This window comes from Phaenicophaeus curvirostris, chromosome 21, assembly GCF_032191515.1.
Source record: "Phaenicophaeus curvirostris isolate KB17595 chromosome 21, BPBGC_Pcur_1.0, whole genome shotgun sequence".
Classification (NCBI taxonomy): domain Eukaryota; kingdom Metazoa; phylum Chordata; class Aves; order Cuculiformes; family Cuculidae; genus Phaenicophaeus; species Phaenicophaeus curvirostris.
Genome location: NC_091412.1, coordinates 11,984,575 through 12,006,411, shown reverse-complemented (window position 1 = coordinate 12,006,411; position 21,837 = coordinate 11,984,575). Strand labels below are relative to the sequence as shown.

General features: G+C 64.4%; 3 protein-coding genes across 5 annotated transcripts; all 3 read left to right on the top strand.

Moving 5' to 3' along the window:
- The first annotated feature begins 1,030 nt into the window (after positions 1 to 1,030).
- On the top strand, positions 1,031 to 3,429 carry LOC138729820 (uroplakin-3b-like). The gene is made up of 7 exons (XM_069874383.1): positions 1,031 to 1,112; positions 1,642 to 1,773; positions 2,157 to 2,306; positions 2,386 to 2,605; positions 2,684 to 2,760; positions 2,874 to 2,995; positions 3,172 to 3,429. The coding sequence occupies exons 1-7, from the start codon at positions 1,031 to 1,033 to the stop codon at positions 3,427 to 3,429; spliced, it is 1,041 nt and encodes a 346-aa protein (XP_069730484.1).
- Positions 3,430 to 3,745: 316 nt separating this feature from the next.
- On the top strand, positions 3,746 to 5,437 carry LOC138729703 (uroplakin-3b-like protein 1). Its single transcript, XM_069874145.1, has 6 exons — positions 3,746 to 3,799; positions 4,228 to 4,371; positions 4,442 to 4,673; positions 4,750 to 4,826; positions 5,102 to 5,228; positions 5,319 to 5,437. The coding sequence occupies exons 1-6, from the start codon at positions 3,754 to 3,756 to the stop codon at positions 5,422 to 5,424; spliced, it is 732 nt and encodes a 243-aa protein (XP_069730246.1). The 5' UTR covers positions 3,746 to 3,753; the 3' UTR covers positions 5,425 to 5,437.
- Positions 5,438 to 6,547: 1,110 nt separating this feature from the next.
- Positions 6,548 to 21,817, top strand: LOC138729542 (ras GTPase-activating protein 4-like). Of its 3 annotated transcripts, XR_011338905.1 has the most exons (23): positions 6,548 to 6,677; positions 9,837 to 9,893; positions 10,233 to 10,346; positions 10,610 to 10,671; positions 10,774 to 10,906; positions 11,305 to 11,386; positions 11,459 to 11,590; positions 11,664 to 11,755; positions 11,976 to 12,099; positions 12,203 to 12,356; positions 12,677 to 12,741; positions 12,948 to 13,060; positions 13,126 to 13,312; positions 13,548 to 13,685; positions 13,780 to 14,091; positions 14,163 to 14,300; positions 14,371 to 14,506; positions 14,571 to 14,691; positions 14,763 to 14,821; positions 15,311 to 16,167; positions 16,266 to 16,355; positions 17,174 to 17,348; positions 18,125 to 18,626. XR_011338905.1 is itself a non-coding variant. In XM_069873845.1 (22 exons), exons 1-22 carry the CDS (start codon positions 6,613 to 6,615, stop codon positions 21,815 to 21,817), a joined length of 3,393 nt encoding a protein of 1,130 aa, XP_069729946.1. In that variant the 5' UTR covers positions 6,548 to 6,612. The 3 variants fall into 3 exon arrangements, 2 of the variants coding, with proteins under 2 accessions (XP_069729946.1, XP_069729947.1); XM_069873845.1 differs by lacking the exons at positions 17,174 to 17,348; positions 18,125 to 18,626 and adding an exon at positions 21,656 to 21,817; XM_069873846.1 differs by lacking the exons at positions 16,266 to 16,355; positions 17,174 to 17,348; positions 18,125 to 18,626 and having other exon boundaries at positions 15,240 to 15,443.
- The last annotated feature ends 20 nt before the right edge of the window (positions 21,818 to 21,837 follow it).

Here is a 21,837-nt window from a genome sequence, read left to right as displayed (position 1 = left end):
ATTGCCCCAGTCCTGGCTCTTGCTGGGTGCTGTCGGCAGGCTGCTTGTCTCCACAAAGCTGACCCCTTGCTCAGAACTGTTCCTGCCATCCCCTCTGCCGTGGTCCCCAGTCTTGCAGGTCCTGGGAGCCATCTGCCATTCCCCCTCCTTCCCTGGAGATCCAGGGTGGGGCTGGGGTAGCTCCTGGCTCAATATCGTCCAGGACAGCAGAGGGGCAGTTTTCTTTCTGTCACACCAAGATGGAAACGAGAGGTTTTTTGAGCAGTCTAGGGCTGGAGCTTTCTGTGATGTCCATCCCATGCTCTCAGCCTCCTGGTTGCCCCTCTGGGCAGAAAGCCCTGGAACGTTTTGAGCTCCTTGGGAGCCACAGGTCTGTCTGGAGCCGAGTGCCACAGAAACAGGCGCTGCCTGCTGCTCCACCGCCCTGGTTGCGAAAGGGAGAGGTTTCGAGTTTAAACCTCAGCTTTCTTTCCCCAGATCATGTTCTCCCAGCAACCAGAGCAATGATTTGATGTGAAAATTGAGCAGGGCTCACCCAGCCCTGCACAAGGCAAGAATTTCCTGCTGAGCGTGGGCCAGGGCACCTCCAAGGGCTGCTCCTGTGCCTGAATGCCCTGGTGCCTGGGCTGGTCTGGGGCTGGGGCACCGCGGCCCAGCCCTGCGCGTCACATCCTCTGGCACGAGGACAGGAGGCGTCTGCGAAAATCCTGGCTCTGTCCGTGCTGAGCCCTGCGATGGCTTTGTCCCCGTGGCGGGAGGATGCTGGAAGCAGCAGAGCCGGGTGCCCTTGCGCGGGGGATGCTGGAAGCTGGTCCCCTCTGCATGGGGCGAAAGCACAACGGTGATGCTGTGGTGCTAGTTGGAGCTGGGAGGGGACAGAGCCCCAAATTACTGCTTCTAGCGCCACGGGGCAGGTCTGGATAAAGCCCTGGGTCCCCTGGCTGGAGCCCCCAGCGGGTTTCTCTGTTCTCCCTGGGGGGCCACTCATCTGCGGCACATTTCTCGCCAGCCAAGCCTTGCCCTCCCAGGTATGCTGGCCCCGTGCCCCGAAACTGTGACTCAGTGTCACCCTGCCTCCCTTGCCCTGCGGGGAGTGCTGAGTGGGGCCTGGGGTACGGATGGGGGCTGGCATTGCGGGGAGCAGGGGGGGATGGAGGCTGCAGCTGTGCCTGTTTTTCCTCTGCAGCTGGGCTGTTTAATCTTGCAATGCCCCAGTTCCACTTAATCTGAAGGCGCGGTCGCAGCCCCCTGGGGAGGGGGGTCCCTGCCCTTGACAAACAGTGGGGAAGGACACTCGAACCCCTCTGGGAGGGTCCATGGCCCATTCCTGCTGCCACCCAGGGGAGAGGCCAGCACAGGGTGGCCCTGGAGCTTGGATGCCTCCGTGGCACTGGGTGGGACCGTTCGCCTTGAGTGCTTTGGATGAATTTTGGCTCCGGAGAGCTTCCCCACCCTTGGGGCAAGGCTGGCTGCACCCAAACCCAGCCGGGCGTGAGCTCGCTCCTCGCCCTGGCACTGGGTGGGCACACGGCACCTGCAGCCAGGGGGGCAAAGTGGGGTGCAGGGCCCCCCCAACAAAGCTTCTGATGCATCCTTGAATGTGCCTCTGGTGCCTCTGTGCCTCAGTTTCCCCTTTCACAGGCCAGGCTTTTGCCCTGCATCCTCGCAGCCCACTCTGGCGCCACAGCTCTGGGGCCACCGAGGTGACCAAGAGGCGCCCAGCGGCTCTGTGCCCGCGGGGTCTGGCCGGGCCAGCAGAGCCGGTGCAGGAATGTGGGGCTGGGAGGGTCCAGCCCTGGGACAGGCGGTCCCACTGCAGGGGCACGCGGGGCGGTTTGTCCCCTCGGCAGTGGGGTTGGTGAGCGGAGCTGGGTGCCACGTCCAGCGCTGCCGGGACACCCCCATGGAGCTGCCGCGGGTGCTGCTGGCGCTGGCCGGGGCAGGCGCCGCTGCAGGCCTGGGTGACTCCCGGAGGGGACGGGGCAGAGGGGGTGGGGGCTCAGAGGGGCTGCGAGGTGTTTTTCCTGTGGGTCTTTGTGCCGGGGAGGGCGTTACGGGGCTGGGCATGGCCGGGGATCCCCACACTGGTGCCAGCGCCGCGTGAGCCCCGTGGTGCTGGTGCGGATGCGGGCTGGGGTCTCACCGCTGCCCCCCAGCCCAGCTGCCCTACGTGCCCCGCGTGCCCCCTGCGGCGCTGCTGGGGAAGGTCACCGCCACCACCTTCGCGCTGGAGAGGCCCTGCTGCGTCTTCGACCGCTACGCCAACGCCTCCGATGCCGTCTGGCTGGTGGTGGCTTTTGCCAACGGTGAGCACCCGCTGCGCCGGGACGGGGAGACGTGGGGACCCCTCGCCACAGCCGCTCACCCCTCGTCCGTGCTGCGCAGCCTCGTCTGCCTTCAGGAACCCCGTGTCCCCGGCCAGTGTCCCCTGCTATGCGCAGCTGCCCACTGCCCACTCCTACATGACGCTGGAGACAGCGGCGGCCGCGTACGCCTGCTCGTCGCCGGGCCCAGCCGTGCTGCGGGTTGGCAGTGACACAGCATGTGGGGACCAGGGCACCTGCGACCCCTGCAACGGCCCCTTGCCCGCCCCAGGGCCCTACAGGTGAGGCTGCCGGCACCCCCGGTCCTCTGTGGTGACTCCCCATCCTCTCCCCGCACTGTCACCGAGCCCATCGCGCAGGGTGAAGTTCCTGGTGATGGATTGCCGCGGCCCCAAAGCGGAGACCAAGTGGTCGGACCCCATCCTCCTGCGCAGAGGTACCGGCACCCCAAAACCCAGAGGGGAGGAGCGGTCCCCAACCTCCCCCGGGCTGCCCTTCCCGCCGCCCCATCCCTGCTGCTCTGTGACCCCAACATCCCTCATCCTCCAGCCGCCAGCCCCAGCGCCATTGACCTCGTGCCCATTGCGTGGTGGCGGCGCCGTGGTTGTCATCGGCTCCGTCCTCGCCAGCCTGGGTGCCGCGCTGGCCGTGGCGACGCTCAGCACCCTGGGGTACGGGCGCTCGTGGGGGATGCAGGCTGGGGCGGGTATCCAACAGAGAGATGGGTTTAAGATTTAAAAAGGCTTTTTTTCCTTAAATCGGGGGTTTGGGAAGGAGGGAGGGCCCCTCGATGGTGGGCAGGGGGCTGACGGAGCCCGCTTGACGCCTCTGCTTGTCTCCTCTGCAGCGCCGAGGCGCGGGGGGCCCTGTGCCGCCGGGACACGGGGAGCAGCGCCTTCGCCCGCAGCTCCTACAGGACCCACCACATCCCCCCGGCTCTGCCCGCGCCCCAGCGCCCTGTGGGGCCGATTTGTCCCCCATGTTCCCAGTAAACTCTGCTGTTCCCTCTCTCCCTGCCTCTCCTTGCCCTGCGCGGGATGTTCCCCCAGTTCCCCCTGGGCTCTGCTCGCCAGGCATCGGCCTCGTGGGGCATCACGACCCCTAGACCCCCCCGGGGCCCGCGCTCGGTGCCACTTGGTGCCGAGGAGCACGTGCCGGCACCGGCGGGGTCTGCGGGACCCCCGGGATGAGCATCTCCCAGGGGTGGCACCTCCTGCCCCGCGGGCTGGGCGAGGGCGGCCGCCCATCGGTGCCACGAGCGTGTGGGTTCTCAGCGCGGGCGCTCAGCTGTAGCGAAGGCGCCCTGGGAAACGGGCCCGACCTGTTTGCCTCGGGCCGGGGCGGGCGCAGGAATGTGGGCGGTTGGCGGGTTCGTGGGACGCGGCAGCAGCGCCCGCAGTCCCGCCCGCGGCACCCAGGCGCCCGCACGATGCTCCTGCTGCTCCTGCTGCTCCTGGTGCCCGCGCGCGCCCTGGGTGAGTCCTGCGACGCCGGCACACGCCGATGGGTCCCCACCATCCCTGGCTGGCGTGGGTCCCCTGGGCACCCCTTGAGCCTGGGGGTGTGGGGTAGCGGCTGCCCCCTGTTCTGAGTGCCACCTCCATGGTCCTCAGTGTCACCTCCCCAGCTCTGCGGGGTCCCCGGGGGTCTCACAGGGGTGTCACCCCGGCGGTGGCACCAGGGGGTGGTCTGTGATGCTGCGTTTTGTGCATCTGAGCCCCGACTGGGGCTGGAGGGGAGCGGGGTGCACAGTGGGATCACAGGGGTCCCTCCTGTCCCTGCCCTGAGCGCCCCGCACTGCTGGCACCGTCTGGGGCTGCACGGGGGACAGGGGGAGCCAGGCTCCCCAGCGGGGGTGAGGGGGGGTCTTCGCCCTCGCTGCACCCCGTGTTTCCCACCGCAGAGGTGCTGACGTACAAGCCGGTGCTGGCCAGCCCCACGTTTGGGGGGCAGACAACCGCCTCCACCTTCGTCCTGGAACAGCCTCGCTGCGTCTTCGAGGAGCAGCGCGATGCCGTCATCTGGCTGGTGGTGGCTGTGCCCAGGGGTAAGTGGGGCGCAGGGGGAGCCCCCCGGCCGGGGTCCCTCCTCACCCTCATCCCTCCCGCTCCCCGCAGCCGTCCCCAACTTCAACAACAGCCTGGGGCCCGGGACCCCCGAGCGCAGCTTCCAGGGCTTCCCCGACACCGCCCCCGCGTACATGACCCTCAACGCCACCCTCCTCCACTACCCCTGCCCCAAGCCCCCCGGGGAGATCACCGTGCTGCGCGTGGGCAGCGAGACCAGCTGCGCCAAGGATGAGACGCGACCCACCTGCAACGGCCCCCTGCCCGCCCCGGGGCCGTACCGGTGAGTGCCCGTGTCCCCCCTGAGCCTGCCGGTGTCCCCAGTGCGGGGCCACGGCCAACGTCCCCTCCCGCCCCAGGGTGAAGTTCCTCGCCCTGGAGGGCTCCATCCCCGTGGCCGAGACGGACTGGTCGAAGCCCATCACCTTGCGGACAGGTACGGCCGCTGGGCACCCCCGTCCAGCTCGGGGTGCAGGGAAACTGAGGCAGGGCTGTGCGGGTCCTGCCGGGGAGCAGCGCGGGGGCACCCGCGGTCGTTTTCGGGGTGCTTTAGCTCACTAGCGTCATGTGTGGGAATTGCACGGTGTGCTCACGTGGCGGGTTCGCATGATGTGTTTGCACCCTGGGGCTGCGCACGGTGTTCGCGCCCCACGTTTGCGTGGAGCGTTTCGCCCCCGGGTGCCCCTGGCTCCCCTCGCGCTCTCTCCGCAGCCCGGTCCCCCAGCAGCATCGCGCTGGGCAGGGAGCACGGCGCCGGCATGGTCGCCATCACCGCCATCCTCTCCATCCTCTTCGCCATCCTGCTGGCCGCGCTGGTGGCCGTGCTGCTCTTCGAGGGGTGAGTGTCCCCCGTGCCACCGCGGCGGCCGCGATGCGCGCGGGGTGGTGCCTGGTGGTGACTGTGGCCCCCGTGTCCCTCTCCCCGCAGCCGGGACGCCTGCGGCGGCAGCAGCAGCTTCAGCAAGCCGGAGGCGGTGACCGTGCAGCGCTACAACACGCACCACGTGTACGACCAGCCGGCCGCGCACCTCTGAGCGCCCTCGCCACGAGGCCGTGGGGGAGGCCGCGCGGCCCCTGCCCCGCGCGGACGGAGATTAAAGCCTTTCCGCACGCCCTGCGCCCGCGTCCGCCCCTGTCTGACCCCCGGGTGTGTCGGGGCTGATCGCGGGCGGGAGATGCGTCTGCACCACCGGTCAGGGCACATGGTGCCACATGCGCCTCGGGGGGTGGGGACGAGGCCACGAGGCCCCTCGAGGGGTGCAGGGACGGACCAGCGGTACCCAACACGCGCTGAGCGGCTGGGGAGGCGCGTCGGGAGGGGACACGGGGGGCAGAGCGGCAGGCATCGCGTCCCCACGTCCCTGCTGTGTCCCTGCCGTGTCTCCCCCGTGATCCCTTCTCTCTCTGCTGTGTCCCCACTGTGTCCCCCGACATCCTCACTGTTTCTCTGTCCCCACTGTCTCCCTCTGCCTCTGCTTGTCCCCTCTGTGTCCCTGCCTCGTCCCCCCTTGTTCCTGCTGTGTCCCCCGCTGTCTCTGCCATGTCCCCCCTGTGTCCCCTGTGGCCTGTGTCCCTGCTGCGCCCCCGCTCTGTCCCTTCTCTCGCCCCCTGTGACTCCTCTATCTTCCTGTCCCCCCTTCTGCCTCTGCTGTGTCCCCCTCATGTCCCCATCATGTCCCTGCTGCGACTCCCTCATCTCCCCCCTCATGTCCCCCCTGTGTCCCCTGTGTCCTGTGTCCCTGCTGCACCCCGGCTCTGTCCCTCCTCTCGCCCCCTTTGATTCCTCTACCCTCCCGTGCCCCCCTCTGCCTCTGCTGTGTCTATCTCTGTGGCCCCTCATGTCCCCCTCGGGTCTCCCCTCATGTCCCCCCTGTGTCCCCTGTGGCCTGTGTCCCTGCTGCACCCCCGCTCTGTCCCTCCTCTCGCCCCCTTTGATTCCTCTACCCTCCTGTCCCCCCTCTGCCTCTGCTGTGTCCCTCTCTGTGTCCCCCTCATGTCCCTGCTGTGTCCCCCTCGGGTCCCCCCCCATGTCTCCCCTGTGTCCCCGCTCAGGCCCCGCCCACCCGGCTCAGGCCCCGCCCACAAACCCTCAAGCCCCGCCCCCTCCCCTCAGGCCCCGCCCCCCGCCGCTCTCGGCCCCTCCCCGCGCGCGGCTCGGCGGGCGGCGCCGGGTCGCGGGTCCCCGGGGTCGCGGGTTCGAGGCCGCCCTCGCCCCGCTCGCCATGTCCCGGCGGAGCGCGCTCTCCATCCGCATCGTGGAGGGCAGGGACCTGCCGGCCAAGGACATGTGAGTGCCGGGGGGTCCCCTGCCCCGCGGGGGGTCCCCCCAACAGGTGGCTGCTGCTTCGCACGCCCCCCGGGGGTCGCCCCCGCGGGGCCGGGGCTCCGGGGGGTCCCCTGGGGGGGCTCCGGGGTCCCTTTGCGTTGGGGGCTCTCCCTGAGGAGGCTTTAGGGGGTCCCCCCGACAGCTCCTTGTGCATTGGGGTTCCCCCTAGGATGCGCTGGGGTCCCCCCCGGCAGTGTCTGTGCTTTGGGGTGCTCTCTAGGGTGGGGCTGGGGTGCGCTTGCACTTGGGGTTCCCTTCAGGGCGGCTTTGGGGTGTCCCCCCAGACGTGTTTGTGCTTCGGGGCTCCCCTCGGGGTGGCTCGGGGTCTGCTTGCGCTGGGGGTGCCCCCAGGGTGGGTTCGGGGTGCCCCTTCGGCAGGTCCCCACGCTTTGGAGCCCCCCGGGTGGCTCTGGGGTCCCCTCGCCCTGGGGGTGTCCCTGTCACCCCTTCGCTCCCCTCCTCACGGGGGCTGCTGGGGAACAGCGGAACCCTGCAGCCGTCATGGAAAAAGAGGATAAACACGCAAAGAAAGATGACTTTTTTTTTTTTTTTGAAATCCCATGTGTCAGGGCCCGATTTTTAAATCCCTTGGCAAAACGCCCTGCCCGGAGCTGCGACCACACGGGCCGGAGCTGGGCCTCGGAGGCCCTGGGGCTTGGGAAGCTGCTTTATGGAGGACTCTGGGGTTTTGGGGACACTCTGGGGTTTTGGGGACACTCTGGGTGTGGGGTGAGTCTTTGTGGTTTTGGAGGCTCTGCTTTCGGGGAGCGTGGGCTGCAGGCAGCCGCGGTGCGATGCCTCGAGCCGAGCTTTCCAGAGTTGGGGCTTTTGGTGGGGGTGGGAGCCGCGGCGTGGGGCCCAGCACGCTCTGTGGCTGCAGTTCTGGGGTCCGGTCGCTCTGCCTTGGGGGTCACCGCCGGTTTTCCGAAGGGACCCCACCTGTGGGGTGTCCGTGTGTGCAGCTCAGACCCTGCTCCCCAGCGCCCGTGGGCGATGGGCACCCCCAGGCCCCCCTGAGGCCCCCGGCTCCCGCAGGATTTGGCTCAGGGGGTGCAGGAGCAGGGTTTGTGGGTGCTGCTGCAGTGTTTTCCCTGGCTCTTCGCCCAGGCTGAGCCCCTGGGTCTCCCACCGCCTCCCCGCGCAGAGCAGACGCTGTCTGGATTTCCCTTCCCAGCCAGCGCCCGCCCAGCACGAGGTTTGGCACCGAGCAGCCACGAAACCGCAAAACTGCCCATAAAGAGCCAGGAAACCTGCTCTGCCCTCGTCCTCCCGCGCGTCACTGCCCAGAGCCGAGCCAGACCCTGGGAATGGCCCTGGGTGGGCTCTGCTGCTGCCCCCCCCGGCACAGGGGAGCCTGACCCCCCCCCAGCCTAGTGCTGTCAGATTTCGGTTTATTTCATTCTATTTTATTGCCTCCCTCCAAGGACAGGGCAGAGAGGGTGAGTTTCTCGTTGCAAGTCTCAATGCCTCAGCCTCCTCAGCCCCAGCTGTGGGGAAGATGCACTTCTATTGCACCCTCTCCCCCCAGTTTATACTGTGCTGTCAATCCTGAAAGCTTCCTTCTTCGTTTCCTCTTTTTAAAGCCCATCCTTCCTCTTCCCCAGCTCCTCGCCCTGCACCGGGGCTGGTGACGGGTGGCAGCAGGGCTGGGCAGCCGCAGCGAGTGTCCTCTGCGTGCAGCGGGGTGCCCAGCGCCGCTGAGAGCCTGCGAGCCGCCACTCTCCCCGTGCCACCCCTGGGCTGCGGCGACGCTCGCGGAGATGGTGATGCCGTACAGACGATGCCGCCCAGCACGGTGCTGGGCTCCCCGGCTGCCTTCTCAGCAGGGATGGATTGATCCCCCGTGGGTGCGGGTCACGGGCTCCCCGGCGGCTCTGCGGCTGCTCCTGTGGCTCCCACCGCGGCTGCCCACACGTCGCTGGGCATGGCAGCCGTTCCCTCGCTGCCCGCGCTCCCTGCCCGCCTGACGGTTTGTGCAAGGCAGGAAACGTCAGCACCAAGTTGTGCCTAATGGAGATTCATCCACCTCTCCCGTTAAATCCTCTGGGAGCGGGGCTGCCAGAGCGACCAGGTGCCTGGGGTGGAGGTGCCAGCGTGCTACCCGTGATGCATGGCACGAAGGAAAAGCCTCACAGCCCTGTTCTGCGAGGCAGGGAGCGCCTCGAACCCTTTTGGTCACCCAAACCCCTTTGATCCCCCTAGCAGCCAATTCCCAGCTTCCTAGGTTTGGGGACAGGGAAATGGCTCCGTGCTTGGGGTCTCTGAATCCCCACCGTGCGTGCCCCCCTCTCTGGCACAGCATTTAGCTGACGAACGCTGCCAGGGCCAGGTTAATGAGTAACCGGGCTCGGAGCGAGCTGCTCTGTGCCGGCGGGGGTGTGATGGGAGCCACAACCCGTGTCCCTCTGGGCAGCACCCAGGTCCTGCTGGCTCCTCTGCCTCCCCTGCTGGAGCCCCCACCCTGCAACGGACTCACTTCATTTCTAAGGATGGGAGAATAAGCTGTAAAGTGATTATTTTTCTGGCAGAGGCGCACGGGAAGGCTGGCTCGGGTCGTCCCTGGGGAGGAAGCGGGGTCAGAGCATCGCAGGGGCTGCCAGCAGCCTGCAGACACCATGGCACGCTCTCCTCTTCACGCCCTCTGCACCCCCGGGGGTGTCCCCAGGGCTGTCCCCGTCCCTGTGGAGGTGCCGGGGCTCCAGGTGACCCTGGGGATGGAGAAGGCTGCCCTGGCATCACTCCCAGTGTGTGCAGCGGTGCTGCAGGTGCCTGGAGACAGTTCGGGGAAAGGGTGGGGTGTTTTTGTTCTTCGTCTTTCCTATTTGGAAGAGGAAAGCCACGTTCAGCTGCCAGCGGGATGCGGTGGCCGGACACGGGCAGGAACGTGTGCACAGCCGGGGTCACCACGTGCCTGCAGCCACGGCCAAAGGCTGAAGGCTATGCTGAAGGCTTTGGTTTTGGGGGTTCCTCTGTACCCCAGCACCTCACGGCGCCTCAGAGGGACCCACTCTGCTGGGAGCTTTGCTGGGGCTGAAGGCTTCGCTCACCCATCCCCATAAGATCCCTGCAGGTTGTGTGGGGGCCAGGCCCCTCTGACACAGCTGTGCCGTCTCTTCCTAGCACGGGGAGCAGCGACCCGTACTGCATCGTGAAGATTGACGATGAGGCCATCATCAGGTGAGCGGCTCGAACGGGCTGGTGCCCCCGGCTCCTGGCGGGTCCTGACATCTCCCTTGCTGCAGGCACGACATCATCATCGCTGGTGTTATAGTTAATAAATTGCTCCCCACTTTGGGATGAGCTGCTCCCCGGACACAGGCTGCGATGTCTGAGAGCTCGTGGCCACTCACACCCCGTAGAGCGTCTCCCTGCGTCTTGCCAGCCCAGAGCCACAAGATGGACTGAGACAGGGATGGGGACCCATCCCCTGCCCAGCTGGGAGGGTCAGAACTGTGGGTGCGTCACCAAAGCCGGGGGAGGTGTGGAGAGCCCGTGCCCAGCGCTGTCTGCCCGCAGGACGGCCACGGTGTGGAAGACGCTGTCGCCGTTCTGGGGCGAGGAGTACGAGGTGCACCTCCAGCCCTCCTTCCACAGCATCTCCATCTACGTCATGGACGAGGATGCGCTCAGGTACGGGTGGGGGTGCCGGGGTGACCGGGGCTGCCTGCGCGCTCAGCCCCCGTGCGGACCCCTGAGAATCCCCACCTGGGTGCTGGGCTCAGACGGGGCGAGTTCTTTCCCGGGGTTATTTCCAGCTGGCAGCAGAGGGTGGCCCGGGTGCCTCGTGGGGTGCACGTGCCAGACACCTGGGCACCTTCTTTCTGCTGGGGCCCTGCCGGAGTGGGCAGGCTCCCATCCCCTGCCGTGTCCAGCTCCTGCTCTGTGTTTTCCAGCCGCGATGATGTTATCGGGAAGGTCTGCATCACCCGGGACACGCTGGTGGAGCACCCCAAGGGTAGGGGCGCGGGAGGGTCCCGGCGGGGCATCTCCCACCCCTGCGAGGAGCTGATCCTGAGGGCCCCCGGCGCCCCCCGTGAAGGTCCCTGTCTCCACACAGGCTACAGCGGCTGGATGAGCCTCAGCAAGGTGGACCCTGATGAGGAGGTGCAGGGGGAGATCCACCTGCGAGTGGAGGTCCTGGGGAGCCCGGGCAGCCGGCAGCGGCTGCGCTGCGCTGTGCTGGAGGCCAGGTGAGCAGCGGGCACGGGCTGTGCGGCTGAGACACCTGCAGGGAGTCCTGCCTGCTCCCTGATTCAGTTTCCCATCCGTATCAGCGTCTTCTTGGTTACCCTTCCCCGGGCGCAGCGTATCCTCCTCCCAGCCAAGCAGCTGACGGGGGTCCTGGGGCTCCGTGACTCCAGGCTGCTCTGTGACTCAGTTTCCCCACTGCATCAGGGTCTTGGGAGTCTTGGGGCAGGGTCCACCTCATCTTTAGGGTGTTCATCTTGAGATGTACAGCAGGGGATTGGAATTGGATGATCTTTAAGGTCCCTGCCAACCCAAACTATTGCACGATTCTCCAAGGTGGGGAGCGGGTGCCTGTAGGTATTTTGGGAGGATCCTGCCAAGTTCCCCCTCTTCTTGGCAGGGATTTGGCCAGGAAGGACCGGAATGGAGCCTCCGACCCCTTCGTCCGCTTGCGCTACAATGGGAAGGTGCAGGAGAGCACCGTGAGTGTCCTTCCCACCCCAGGGAGGTGGGACCCGCTCAGTGAGGTGGGGATGAAGCTCTTGCCTCTGCAGGTGGTGAAGAAATCCTGCTACCCCCGCTGGAACGAGACCTTTGAGTTCGAGCTGGCTGAGCCCGCCGGGGAGAAGCTCTGCGTGGAGGTGTGGGACTGGGACCTGGTCGGCAGGAACGATTTCCTGGGCAAGGTGAGGACCCACAGCCCCGCCAGCAGCGCCGGGGGCTGCCCCGCTGCCCACCCAACTCCTGCCTGCCCTGCAGGTGCTGTTCAGCGTCCAGGGGCTGGCGGCAGCCGGGCAGGAGGAGGGCTGGTTCAGGCTGCGGCCGGACACATCCAAGCTGAGGGAGGACGAGTGAGTCGGTGTTGGGGTGTGCCAGAAGGTACTGGTGCCGGCAGGGGCATTGGGGAGGGGATTATTCCTGGGAAGCATCATCCCTTTGAGGGGCAGCTCCTGGAAATGCCCTGGTCTGGGAGGGGGGCAAGTGCAGGGCAGCCCCACCAGGCTACCCTGGGCTGTTGGGCTGCTTGGTGAAGGATTTCTCCATCCACCCACACACCCTGTGCTCCTGCAGGTCTCGAGGCAGCCTGGGCTCGCTGCAGCTGCAGGTGAGGCTGCGGGATGAGACCGTGCTGCCCGCCCACTGCTACCAGCCCCTGGTCCAGCTCCTGTGCCAGGAGGTGAAGTCGGGGCGCCAGGTGAGGGGTCCATGCAAAGCCCAGCTGGGGCATCCTCCTCCTCCCGCTCCCTGCTGGCGCGTGTGTCTCTCAGGCCATCGTGTCACGGTGCCTCTCCCAGCAGGATGGCCAAGTGCACCTGGTCACCCTGCTGGATGAAACCATCACGGCCGAGTGTCGGCAGGAGGTCGCCATCAGCTTGGTCAAACTCTTCCTGGGCCAAGGGCTGGTCAAGGAGTACCTGGACCTGCTCTTTGAGCTGGAGCTGGCCAAGCCCTGTAAGGCTGGAGCAGGGAGCGGAGCCGGAGGCTTCTAGCCTTCTTCTGGGGCTGTGAAACCACCAGGACCTTGTGTGGTGACGTTTTTGGGGTGACAGTTGAGGCTCGGCCGTTATGTTGTGCTCTGGGTGGGAAACTATTGGGTTCACCCTGAGGCTGGTGGAGAAGCAGGTTATTTGAGGTTAGGAACCCTTGGAGCTCCCATGGTAGCGGGTGGGGGTGGAGGGCAGAGCCCCTGTGAATGCCCTGCAGGGCTGCAGCTGCCTGCTGGGACACCAGGGGCTGTTTTGCAGGTCCACAGACCCTCTCCTTTTTCACAGGCGAGCCCAACACTTTGTTCCGGAGCAACTCCCTGGCCTCGAAGTCGATGGAGTCGTTCCTCAAGGTGCCACAGTGCCCCAAACCTGCTCTTACCCGCTTACCCCAGCTCTGGGCTGCCCCTGCCAAGGCCGGTTGTTGTGGGGAGCACCGGGAGGGCTGGTGGGGCTGCATCTTCCCCCTGAGCGGGGAGGTTGGAGAACACCCCTTGTGTGACCCTTACTGGGGAGTCTGGGGGTGGCCGTGCCCCCCATCAGTGTCGCCCCTCGGCAGGTGACGGGGATGCCGTACCTGCACGCTGTGCTGGGTGCCACCATCACCCGCGTGTTCGAGGAGAAGAAGCACGTGGAGCTGGACCCTGGCAAGGTGGAGGCCAAAGACGTGGGGTAAGGGGCACGGGGGGCGGTGGGGCGGGGGGCCCAGCGCGGGGCTGACGGCCCCGGTGCTGCAGGTGTTCGGCGCTGCACCGGGTGCAGACGGAGGGCGAGGTGATCGAGCAGAGCCGCCAGCACCTCCAGTCCTACCTGGACGAGCTGCTGGACACCATCGCCAAGTCGGCCCCGGCGTGTCCCCCCGTCATCCGTGCTGCTTTCCGGCAGCTCTTCCAGCGCGTCGCGGAGCGCTTCCCCCAGCACCAGGTCGGCTGCGGCGGACGGACGTGGGGTTGGACATCCCGCGGGGTCCCAGTGCTCTGGGTGCAGTCGATGAGGTCCCCTCTCGGGCACGGGGCAGCCCCGGGGACAGGGGGTGTGGGGACAACGGGGTGAGGTGGCACCTGGACTGCATGGCGAGTGCTGGGGCGCTGGCGGCTGCGGAGCCCGGGGATGTCCCGCTCTGGGACACACCCTCACGCGTCCCCTCCGGTGGCCGCAGCACGCCCGCTTCGTGGCCGTCACCAGCTTCCTCTGCCTGCGGTTCTTCTCGCCGGCCATCATGACCCCCAAGCTCTTCCACCTGCGGGAGACGCACGCGGACGCGCGCACCAGCCGCACGCTGCTGCTGCTGGCCAAGGTGGGACGGGGGAACCCGAGGGGGTTGCCCCTGCGGGGGACTCGGGGTGCCTGGTGGTTTCCCCTCCGGTGACGCCGCCGTCCCCGGTCTCCAGGCCATCCAGCTGGTGGGCAACATGGAGCCGGCGTCGGGGCGCGCCAAGGAGGCCTGGCTGGCCCCGCTGCTGCCCGCCCTGCAGCGCGGCAGCGCCCGCATGAGGGAATTCATCACCCGGCTGGTGGGGACCGAGGACGAGGAGAGCGAGGGGTGGCCGCTGGGCTCCCCCAGCGCGGTGCTGAAGGAGGGGATGCTCTTCGTCCACAAGACGCAAGGCAAGGGGACGCTGCTGGCCGGCACTGCCGCCAAGAAGCTGCACTTCGTTCTCACCGGAGAGGCCCTCAGCTTCGGCAAGAGCCCCAGCGCTGAGGTACGGGGGTGCTGGGGGTCGGTGAGGGGGTGGTGGGTGGCTCTGACCCCCGGTGTCATCTCCCCCGACAGCCCAGCGGCTCCATCGCCCTGGCCGACATCCTGGCCGCCGAGAAGGTGGAGGAGAAGAGCTTCGGCAGCGCCCACGTCATGCAGGTGGTGTACGTGGGCGCGGACGGGCAGCAGGAGACGGCTTATCTCCAGTGCAAGGTGGGACGGGAGGGGACGGGAGGGGACCCGCGCCCCCCGAGGGGTCTCATGGCCCTCGCCGTCCCCCCAGTGCGTCAACGAGCTGAACCAGTGGCTGTCGGCGCTGCGCAAGGGCTGCGTCAACAACCCCCGCGTGCTCTGCGCCTACCACCCCGGCGTCTTCCGCGGGGACAAATGGAGCTGCTGCCACCAGCGGGAGAGGACAGGTACAGGGGGTTCCCTGGGGATTTTGGGGGGTGTCCCTGCCATGGTGACCCCGCTGTCCCGCAGGCGGGGGCTGTGACCGGACGCGGCACGGCGTGACGCTGCGTTGCTGGAGCGACCCCCTGGACCCCGCGGCCGAGGCGCAGCGGCTCTTCCAGCACCTGCAGGGGCTGCGAGGGGCCCTCAGGTGAGACGCCCCCGGGGACCCCGCACCCCCTCTTCACACCGAGCGCAGACCTCACCTCCCCTTCTCCCCAGGGAAAAGTACTGGGAGCTGCTGGAGCCCGAGAGCGCCGAGCGCGGGCCACACGGCCAAGGTGGGGTGTGTGGTTTGGGGTGCAGGGGAGGGTTTGGGATGCAGGGGAGGATTTGGGGTGCAGGGCAGAGGGTTTGGGGTGCAGGGGGATGGTTTGGTATGCAGGGGGAGGGTTTGGAGTGCAAGGGGGATGGGTTTTGGGTGCAAGGAGGGATAGTTTGGGGTGCAAGGGAAATTGGTTTGGGTGCAGGGGGCATGATTTGGGATGCAGAGGGAGGGTTTGGGGTGCAGGGGAGGATTTGTGGTGCAGGGCAGAGGGTTTGGGGTGCAGGGGTGAGAGTTTGGGATGCAGGGGGAGGGTTTGGGGTTTAGGGAGAGGGTTTGGGCTGCAAGGGGGATGGTTTGGGGTGCAAGGGGAAATGGTTTGGGTTCGGGGGGGGGATAGATTGGGTGTGGGGTCTCATGGGTGCTCCCCCCAGAGCTCCCCCCGCCCGAGGGGCTGAGCCGCCTCTTCGGGGCCCTGGGTGACCTGGAGCGCTGCCACCGCCAGGCGCAGCCCCCGGCCCCCCCGGCCCCCGCCCTGCTGCAGCTGCAGCCCTGAGGGGACCCGCCCCCCGCCTCGGGGACCCCCTGGGGACACCCCGCCCTCGGGACGCCGGCAATAAAGGCACCGTGCACCCACAGCCCCGCTGGCCTCGGTGGTGGGGACGCGGCCGGGCACGCGTGGCGCTGGGGAGGGTGGGGGGACGGGCCGGGGCGCGGGGGGCTCCGCTGCTGGCGGCGCTGGGACCATCGCCGGCAGCACCGATGGCCCTGCGGGTGCCGCTTCTGCCGGCGGCCGTGGTGCTGGTGCTGGCGGCACGGGTGGTTCCCGCCGGTGGCAGCACTGGGGACATCCCCGGCGGCCCCGGCTGGGGGCAGCAGGAGGGCCCTGACCGGGGAGCCCCCAGAGGCTTCGCTGCTGGCCCGAGCGGCGGCTGCACGCGGTGTAACTGGTGCCTCCGCGGCTCGGGGGGCGCCGGTGCCATCCCTGCTGTCCTGGTGGCATCTGCTGGTGTCCCTTCCACCGCTAACCGCGCCAGGGAGGGCACACGGTGTAACGGCTGCCACCGATACTGGGGCCCTCGCTGCTGGGCGCACCGGTTCCGCCCCCCCCCGGTTCCGCCCCCCCCCGGTTCCGCCCCCGCCCCGGTTCCGCCCCCCCCCGGTTCCGTCCCCCCCGCCCCGCCTGCACCGCCCCCTCCCGCCCGCCTGGGGGCGCCGGCGCCCACACCGGAAGTGCCTCGCTGGGGGGCGGGCGCGACCGGAAGTGCTCGTGTGCGCGGAGCCCGGAAGTGGCGGCGTGAGGGCAGCGATGAACGCGCCTCCGGCCTTCGAGTCGTTCCTGCTCTTCGAGGGCGAGAAGAAGTGAGCGGGGGCCCGGCGGGGGGCTGGGGGGGGATGTTCCCGGGGCCCCCGCGGCCTCCGTGGATCCCTGCGGTAACGGGTTTTCGGTGTCCGCTTAGGATCACCATCAACAAGGACACCAAGGTGCCCAACGCCTGCCTCTTCACCATCAACAAGGAGGACCACACGCTGGGGAACATCATCAAGTCGTGAGCGGGGGCTGTGGGTGTTTTCCCCTCGGGGCGGGGCGGTTCTGCTTTGGCCGCTGGCTGGCAGCGCGCGCCCCCAGCCCAGGAAGCCCCCCGGGCCGCATCCAGAGGGGTGGGAGGGGATTCTGCCCCTCTGCTCCGCGCTGGCGGGACCCCTCCTGTGTCCAGCGCTGGAATCCCCGACGTGAGGAGGACCTGGAGCTGTTGGAGCAGGTCCAGAGGAGGCCGGGGAGATGATGCAAGCGCTGGAGAACATCCCGTACACAGACAGGCTGGGAGAGTCGGGCTTGTTCAGCCTGGAGAAGGGAAGGCTGCAGAGAGACCTTAGAGCAGCTTCCAGCACGGAAAGGGGCTCCAGAAAAGCTGGGGAGGGACTTTTTCCAAGGGTATGTAGTGATAGGACAAGAAGGAATGGCTTTAAATTGGAAGGAGGAGGTAGATTAGGCATTAGGAAAAAATTCTTCACGGTGAGGGTGGGGAGGCCCTGGCCCAGCTGCCCAGAGCAGGGGTGGCTGCCCCATCCCTGGAAGGGTTCAAGGCCAGGCTGGACGGGGCTTGGAGCCCCTGATCCAGTGGGAGGTGTCCCTGCCCATGGCCGGGGTGGGACTGGATGGGCTTTGAGGTCCCTTCCCACACAAACTGTTCCGTGGTTCTGTGATTAAAACTGAGGGAACAGCCTCCACGAATTCACTTATCGTGCCCGGTTTGGAAGTATGTTAGCAAAGACCATCAGAAACACGGCTTTTAAATCACTTTTCAGTATAAAAAGCATTTTTGTGTGCACCGCGTGGTTGTTCACGGCTGCTTTTCTATTGCAGGCAGTTACTGAAAGATCCTCAGGTTCTCTTTGCGGGGTACAAGGTCCCGCACCCCCTGGAACACAAAATCATCATCCGGGTGCAGACGACCCCTGACTACAGCCCCCAGGAAGCGTTCACCAATGCCATCACCGACCTGATCAGCGAGCTCTCCCTCCTCGAGGAGAGGTTCAGGGTATGAGGGGTCTTTTTTCTTTCAACTGTTCAAGCTCCTTGCAGTTCAGTGGCACAGAGGGAGGGTGTTTTTTCTTGGAGCTGTGTCAGTGAATCCAGCAGAGCCTGCAGCAGCGCCTACTCGGCTCCTGCCCAGGCACGGGGCAGCCTGGCTGCTCCTTGGGGTTATTTGCCTGCCCAGGTGATGTGGGTTGTTTCCCTGCACTCTTCTCAGTGTAGAAAACAATTTTATATTCTTTCAGCTGTGTTCCTTTTCATTTTCTTCTCTTGCCAGAGCTCGGGGCCAGCATTTTTTTTCTTCTGACCACTCCCCATTGATTCCCCTTTCCCCTCATGGGGAGGGGCTCTTGATCAGGGGGTGCAGGGAGAGCATGAGGGGAAGGGGTTTGAGCTGAAAGAGGGGAGGTTGAGATGAGAACTTGGGGAGAAATGTTTTGCTGTGAGGGTGGGGAGGCTCTGGCCCAGGTTGCCCAGAGCAGGGGTGGCTGCCCCATCCCTGGAGGGGTTCAAGGCTGGGTTTATGCGGCTTGGAGCCCCTGATCCAGTGGGAGGTGTCCCTGCCCATGGCAGGGGTGGAACTAGGTGGGCTTTGAGGTCCCTCCCAAACTGTTCTGTGATTCTGTATCACTTCTGTAAATACGTTTTGATTTGAATTTCTGTGTTATTTTTCTGGGTGCTGCAGAGACAGTTTACAGTTCTGTTTCTTGGAAGACCAATGTTATTGTTCCACCTCAAGAGCGATTCTTGTCTTAGCACACGGGTGTTTGTGTTTCACAGGTGGCCATCAAAGACAAACAAGAAGGAATCGAGTGAGATCATCCTGTTTGGAGCGGGCTGCGCTTCGATGCAGAATGAGGGCTCACGTAGTTGAATGCTATCTTTAAAGCTCCATTCATTGCAAATTTTGCCTCCCTGTTCCACTTCTGTTTGATTTGTGACAGCAGCAGGGATATTTTGAAGGGTTTGTTTTGTACCAGACAGGCGCTGTGCTAGGAGGATAAATGTTGTGTTTGATATGATGTATAAGTCATTAAAATGATTTCTACTTTTCTAACTGGAGCCTTAAGGCAAATATTTGTCCTGGGCTGAGTTTACGGTGAGCTACATGTGCTGAGAGGCTGCTGAGCGGCAGCAGCAGCTGCACTCCCTGCTCTCCCTTCTCAAGAAGTCCAGGTGCTGCCAACTCAACCTGTGTTTTGGTTTATTAAGTGTCATTTCTATAAAACAAATGCACAAATTGTGAAAACCAACAGTAAAAGAAGGCAGATGTTTACAACAACTCGATGAGTTTAACAAACATTTTTCTCTCTTCACGTGGTTGCTGGTCTAGAAAACATGGTTACATGGGTAACAGTCACTAATACTGCGCTATTGCCAAGCACGGGGCGGAGCGGGATGGGAATTAGCACTTCTTCCAAATAGCTGTGATGTTCACGCTCGTTAGGACAACGAGGTACGTGAAGGTAGGGTCTGACACCACATTGTTGACTACGACTTTGCTCAGCTGCTCCCCGGCCACTCGGAGCTCCGGCCACTTGAGAATCTGTGAGGAGAGAGGTTGGGTGGGAAGGGACAGGCCCTTGCTCGGACGGGAGGGGTGGTGGTGGCTGCAGGACCTGGGCTGAGGGTTGGGTCTCTTCCTTCTGACCCAGGGAAGCTCAATAAAAGGTTCTTCCCCTTTCTGTGAGGGGTCAGGTGGCCCCGTGATGCTGCTCCTCGTGGAGCAGGGTTGGATGCCAAGGGACTTGATCCCACCCAAAAGAAAAAGGGAAAGCAGCTGGAACTGGCTGTTGGCTCATACAGAGGAGATGGAACACTGTCACTTCGCCCCTGTCTGTAATGAGCGCCAGACCAGGCTCTGCTGCGAGAGCTTTGAGGGTGTGGTTGTCCCAACAGAGCCTCTACCCTGCAAGGGGCCAGTCCTTGTGCAAAGAGGACTGTGTGGAGGCCAGGGAAACACTGAGCGAAACAAAGGTGCTGTGAGCATCCAGAAGCTGCAAGTGCCTCAGGAGAGAGGAGTCTGTGTGTTCGTATTGTTTGTTTTCTCCCTGCTGCTCCGTAAAGCTGCAGGATGCAGGAGCAAACACACCTGCTTTACAGCTCGGAGTTCCCATCACTGCATGTGAGGTGTGAAAGATGTTTGTGGTCACGCTCTGGAGACCGTGTGTGACTGCTGGTGTGTGCTGGGCAGAGACAATGCAGGGTGTGTTGTGTAAATCCCCTCGGGACAACGGCACATGGACATGGACCTACCTGTGTGGGAGGGATCCGCCGCTCCGAGCGCTTGCCCTTGGCGGAGCTCCACGCTCTGGTGTGGTTTGACAGGTTGTACATCCAGACACTTCCATTCTCGTCGCCACAGAACACGTACTCTTTTGCTGTAAGAGCAAAGGAAGAAGCTGGAAAATGAGCGTGGAACTGGGAGTCTGCTCTTCCGCAAAGCAGAGCCCAGGGAAGGGGTCACCTCTCAGCAAAATCCTCTTTCTAGCACAAATACACATATTGACCTCACCCTGAAAGAACTCAGTTAATTTGAAGATCAATCAGCAATTTGACTCTGTAAGAGAGGCCAGGGATAAAGGGTTTGCAGCACGTGTGCCTTTTTCAGGGTTTTGTTTAGGCAAGTGGCAATTGAATCAGGTTTGGTTTACCCTTCACCCACTGCCCTGCGTGTGGAGTTCTCCAGCTGCAGTGAGTGCTAAAACTCGGACACACTCGCTCTGTGGGGACACAAATCCCCTCCCCTGCCCCTAATGCCAAGCTCCTCGGGCAGGTGAAAGGGGAACCGCGGCCGTGGGAAGCAAACCTCGCCCCACACGGCTGCCTCTGCTCAGGGACGGCAGGAAAGAAGGCGCTGCCTACCTGGGCAGGTGCTCAGCGTCAGGTAGGGCACGTTCGTCGTGGACCACTCCAGCTCGGCCAGAATGACTGCAGACACCGTTTGCTGGCATCCCCTCCCCTTCGTGTCAAAGGACCGACTCCAGCTCCATAAGTAGATGCATCCCGGCTTGGAGCTCTTGGAAACTAGGGAAGAAAGATGGGAGAGGTGGTCAGTGACTGAGAAGCAAGATGCCTCAGGGGAAGGCATCCAGAAGGCAGCTTTGATGACCTGGGATCTAATACCAGCAGCAACTGTTTCCACCTCCTTATTTTAGATACCTGGAGGCTGCAGAGGGATTTTCAGTCCCATGTTTGTGTTCCTGAACTGCAGAGCAATTACCAGCCGTTCAGAAAGACCCAGCCCGGGCTTTCCTGCCGCAGCCCCTGAGCAGACAGGAGCTCTCCTCCCTGCGCTGTGGCCACTGCTCAGACGCGTGCGCCTGGGGATGGGCCCATCTCACTTCCAGCCCTGCTCAGACAGGGGGTTGCACCTCTAGCATGCATTTTAAAAAAGATAAGTGCCTCTGGGAGACAATTCCAGCCCGTGTAGCTCTCAGTAACCCAAAGACATTTCAGTTGAACCCCATTTGGTCCCTCTGCCCATCATGCTGGCTCCAGCCTGCTGTGCGCTGAGGTGCCCGGCTGTGTAACCGGACGGGGCTGCAGTGTTTGTACTCACCGACAACATCGTCATTCAGAAAAGCCAAACCGTCAACGCTGTGAGAGGTTGTCAGGCCTCCGTCCTCGTCGGGAAACTGGAACGCGGCTTCAAAAGACCTGGAGCAGGGGGAAGGGTGCGGTGAGTCTCTGGGTCTGAGTGAGTCTCTTGCCAAACCCAGGTGAATTCCCACTGGAACTTAAGCTTTCGGCCACCCGGGTTTGTTAACACAGCAGAGTCTGTTTGCTTAAGAGACTGCAGTTCCACTTCACCTACTTTTGCAGGCACCAGGATTAGTTCCTGTCAGCAGGGCACAATTTCACCTGCTTCCTTCTCACAATGTTTGCCTGTGCTCCCACCGGGTGCCGGTTTCCCAGGTAACCTCATGTCCCAGGAGCCGGGGAGGCTGAAATGCCAGCCAAGAATTTACACTCCCATATGCTACTTCGAGTTGATATGCCCTTAGGTTTGAGGGTATTAATTATGCTTACGGCAGCCCCCCCTCAAAGCAGCCTGACACCCCTGGCCTGGGGCAGCAATGACCGCTCAGGGCTGCTGGCTTTGAACATTCCTTTGCCATTGTGCTTGCCAGCATTTTCTTCTTGCCCCTGCAGGCTGGGGAGCACTGTTTCAAGTTTGGTTGGACAAGCTGCTCCATGTTCAGCCCTTCTCGGAACTAAAGCCTGTGCTACGACTACCTCTTCCTAGACAGAAAGCAAACATGTGCCCCCATCTTTTGGTTCTCACCTGTTTTTCTGTTTCTTATCCAGTTTTATATTCCAGGCAAAGCAGCCGTCTTCGCAGCCAGCCAGCAGGTGCTGCTCTGGGCAGGTGGGCACCAGGGCGAGCCGCAGGGGAATGGAGGGTGCTTCCAGCACCAGCAGCTGGCTGAAACAGAAAACACAGAACAGTCAAGCGGTGCTGCGCAGTGACAGAGGCTCCTTGACTGGCC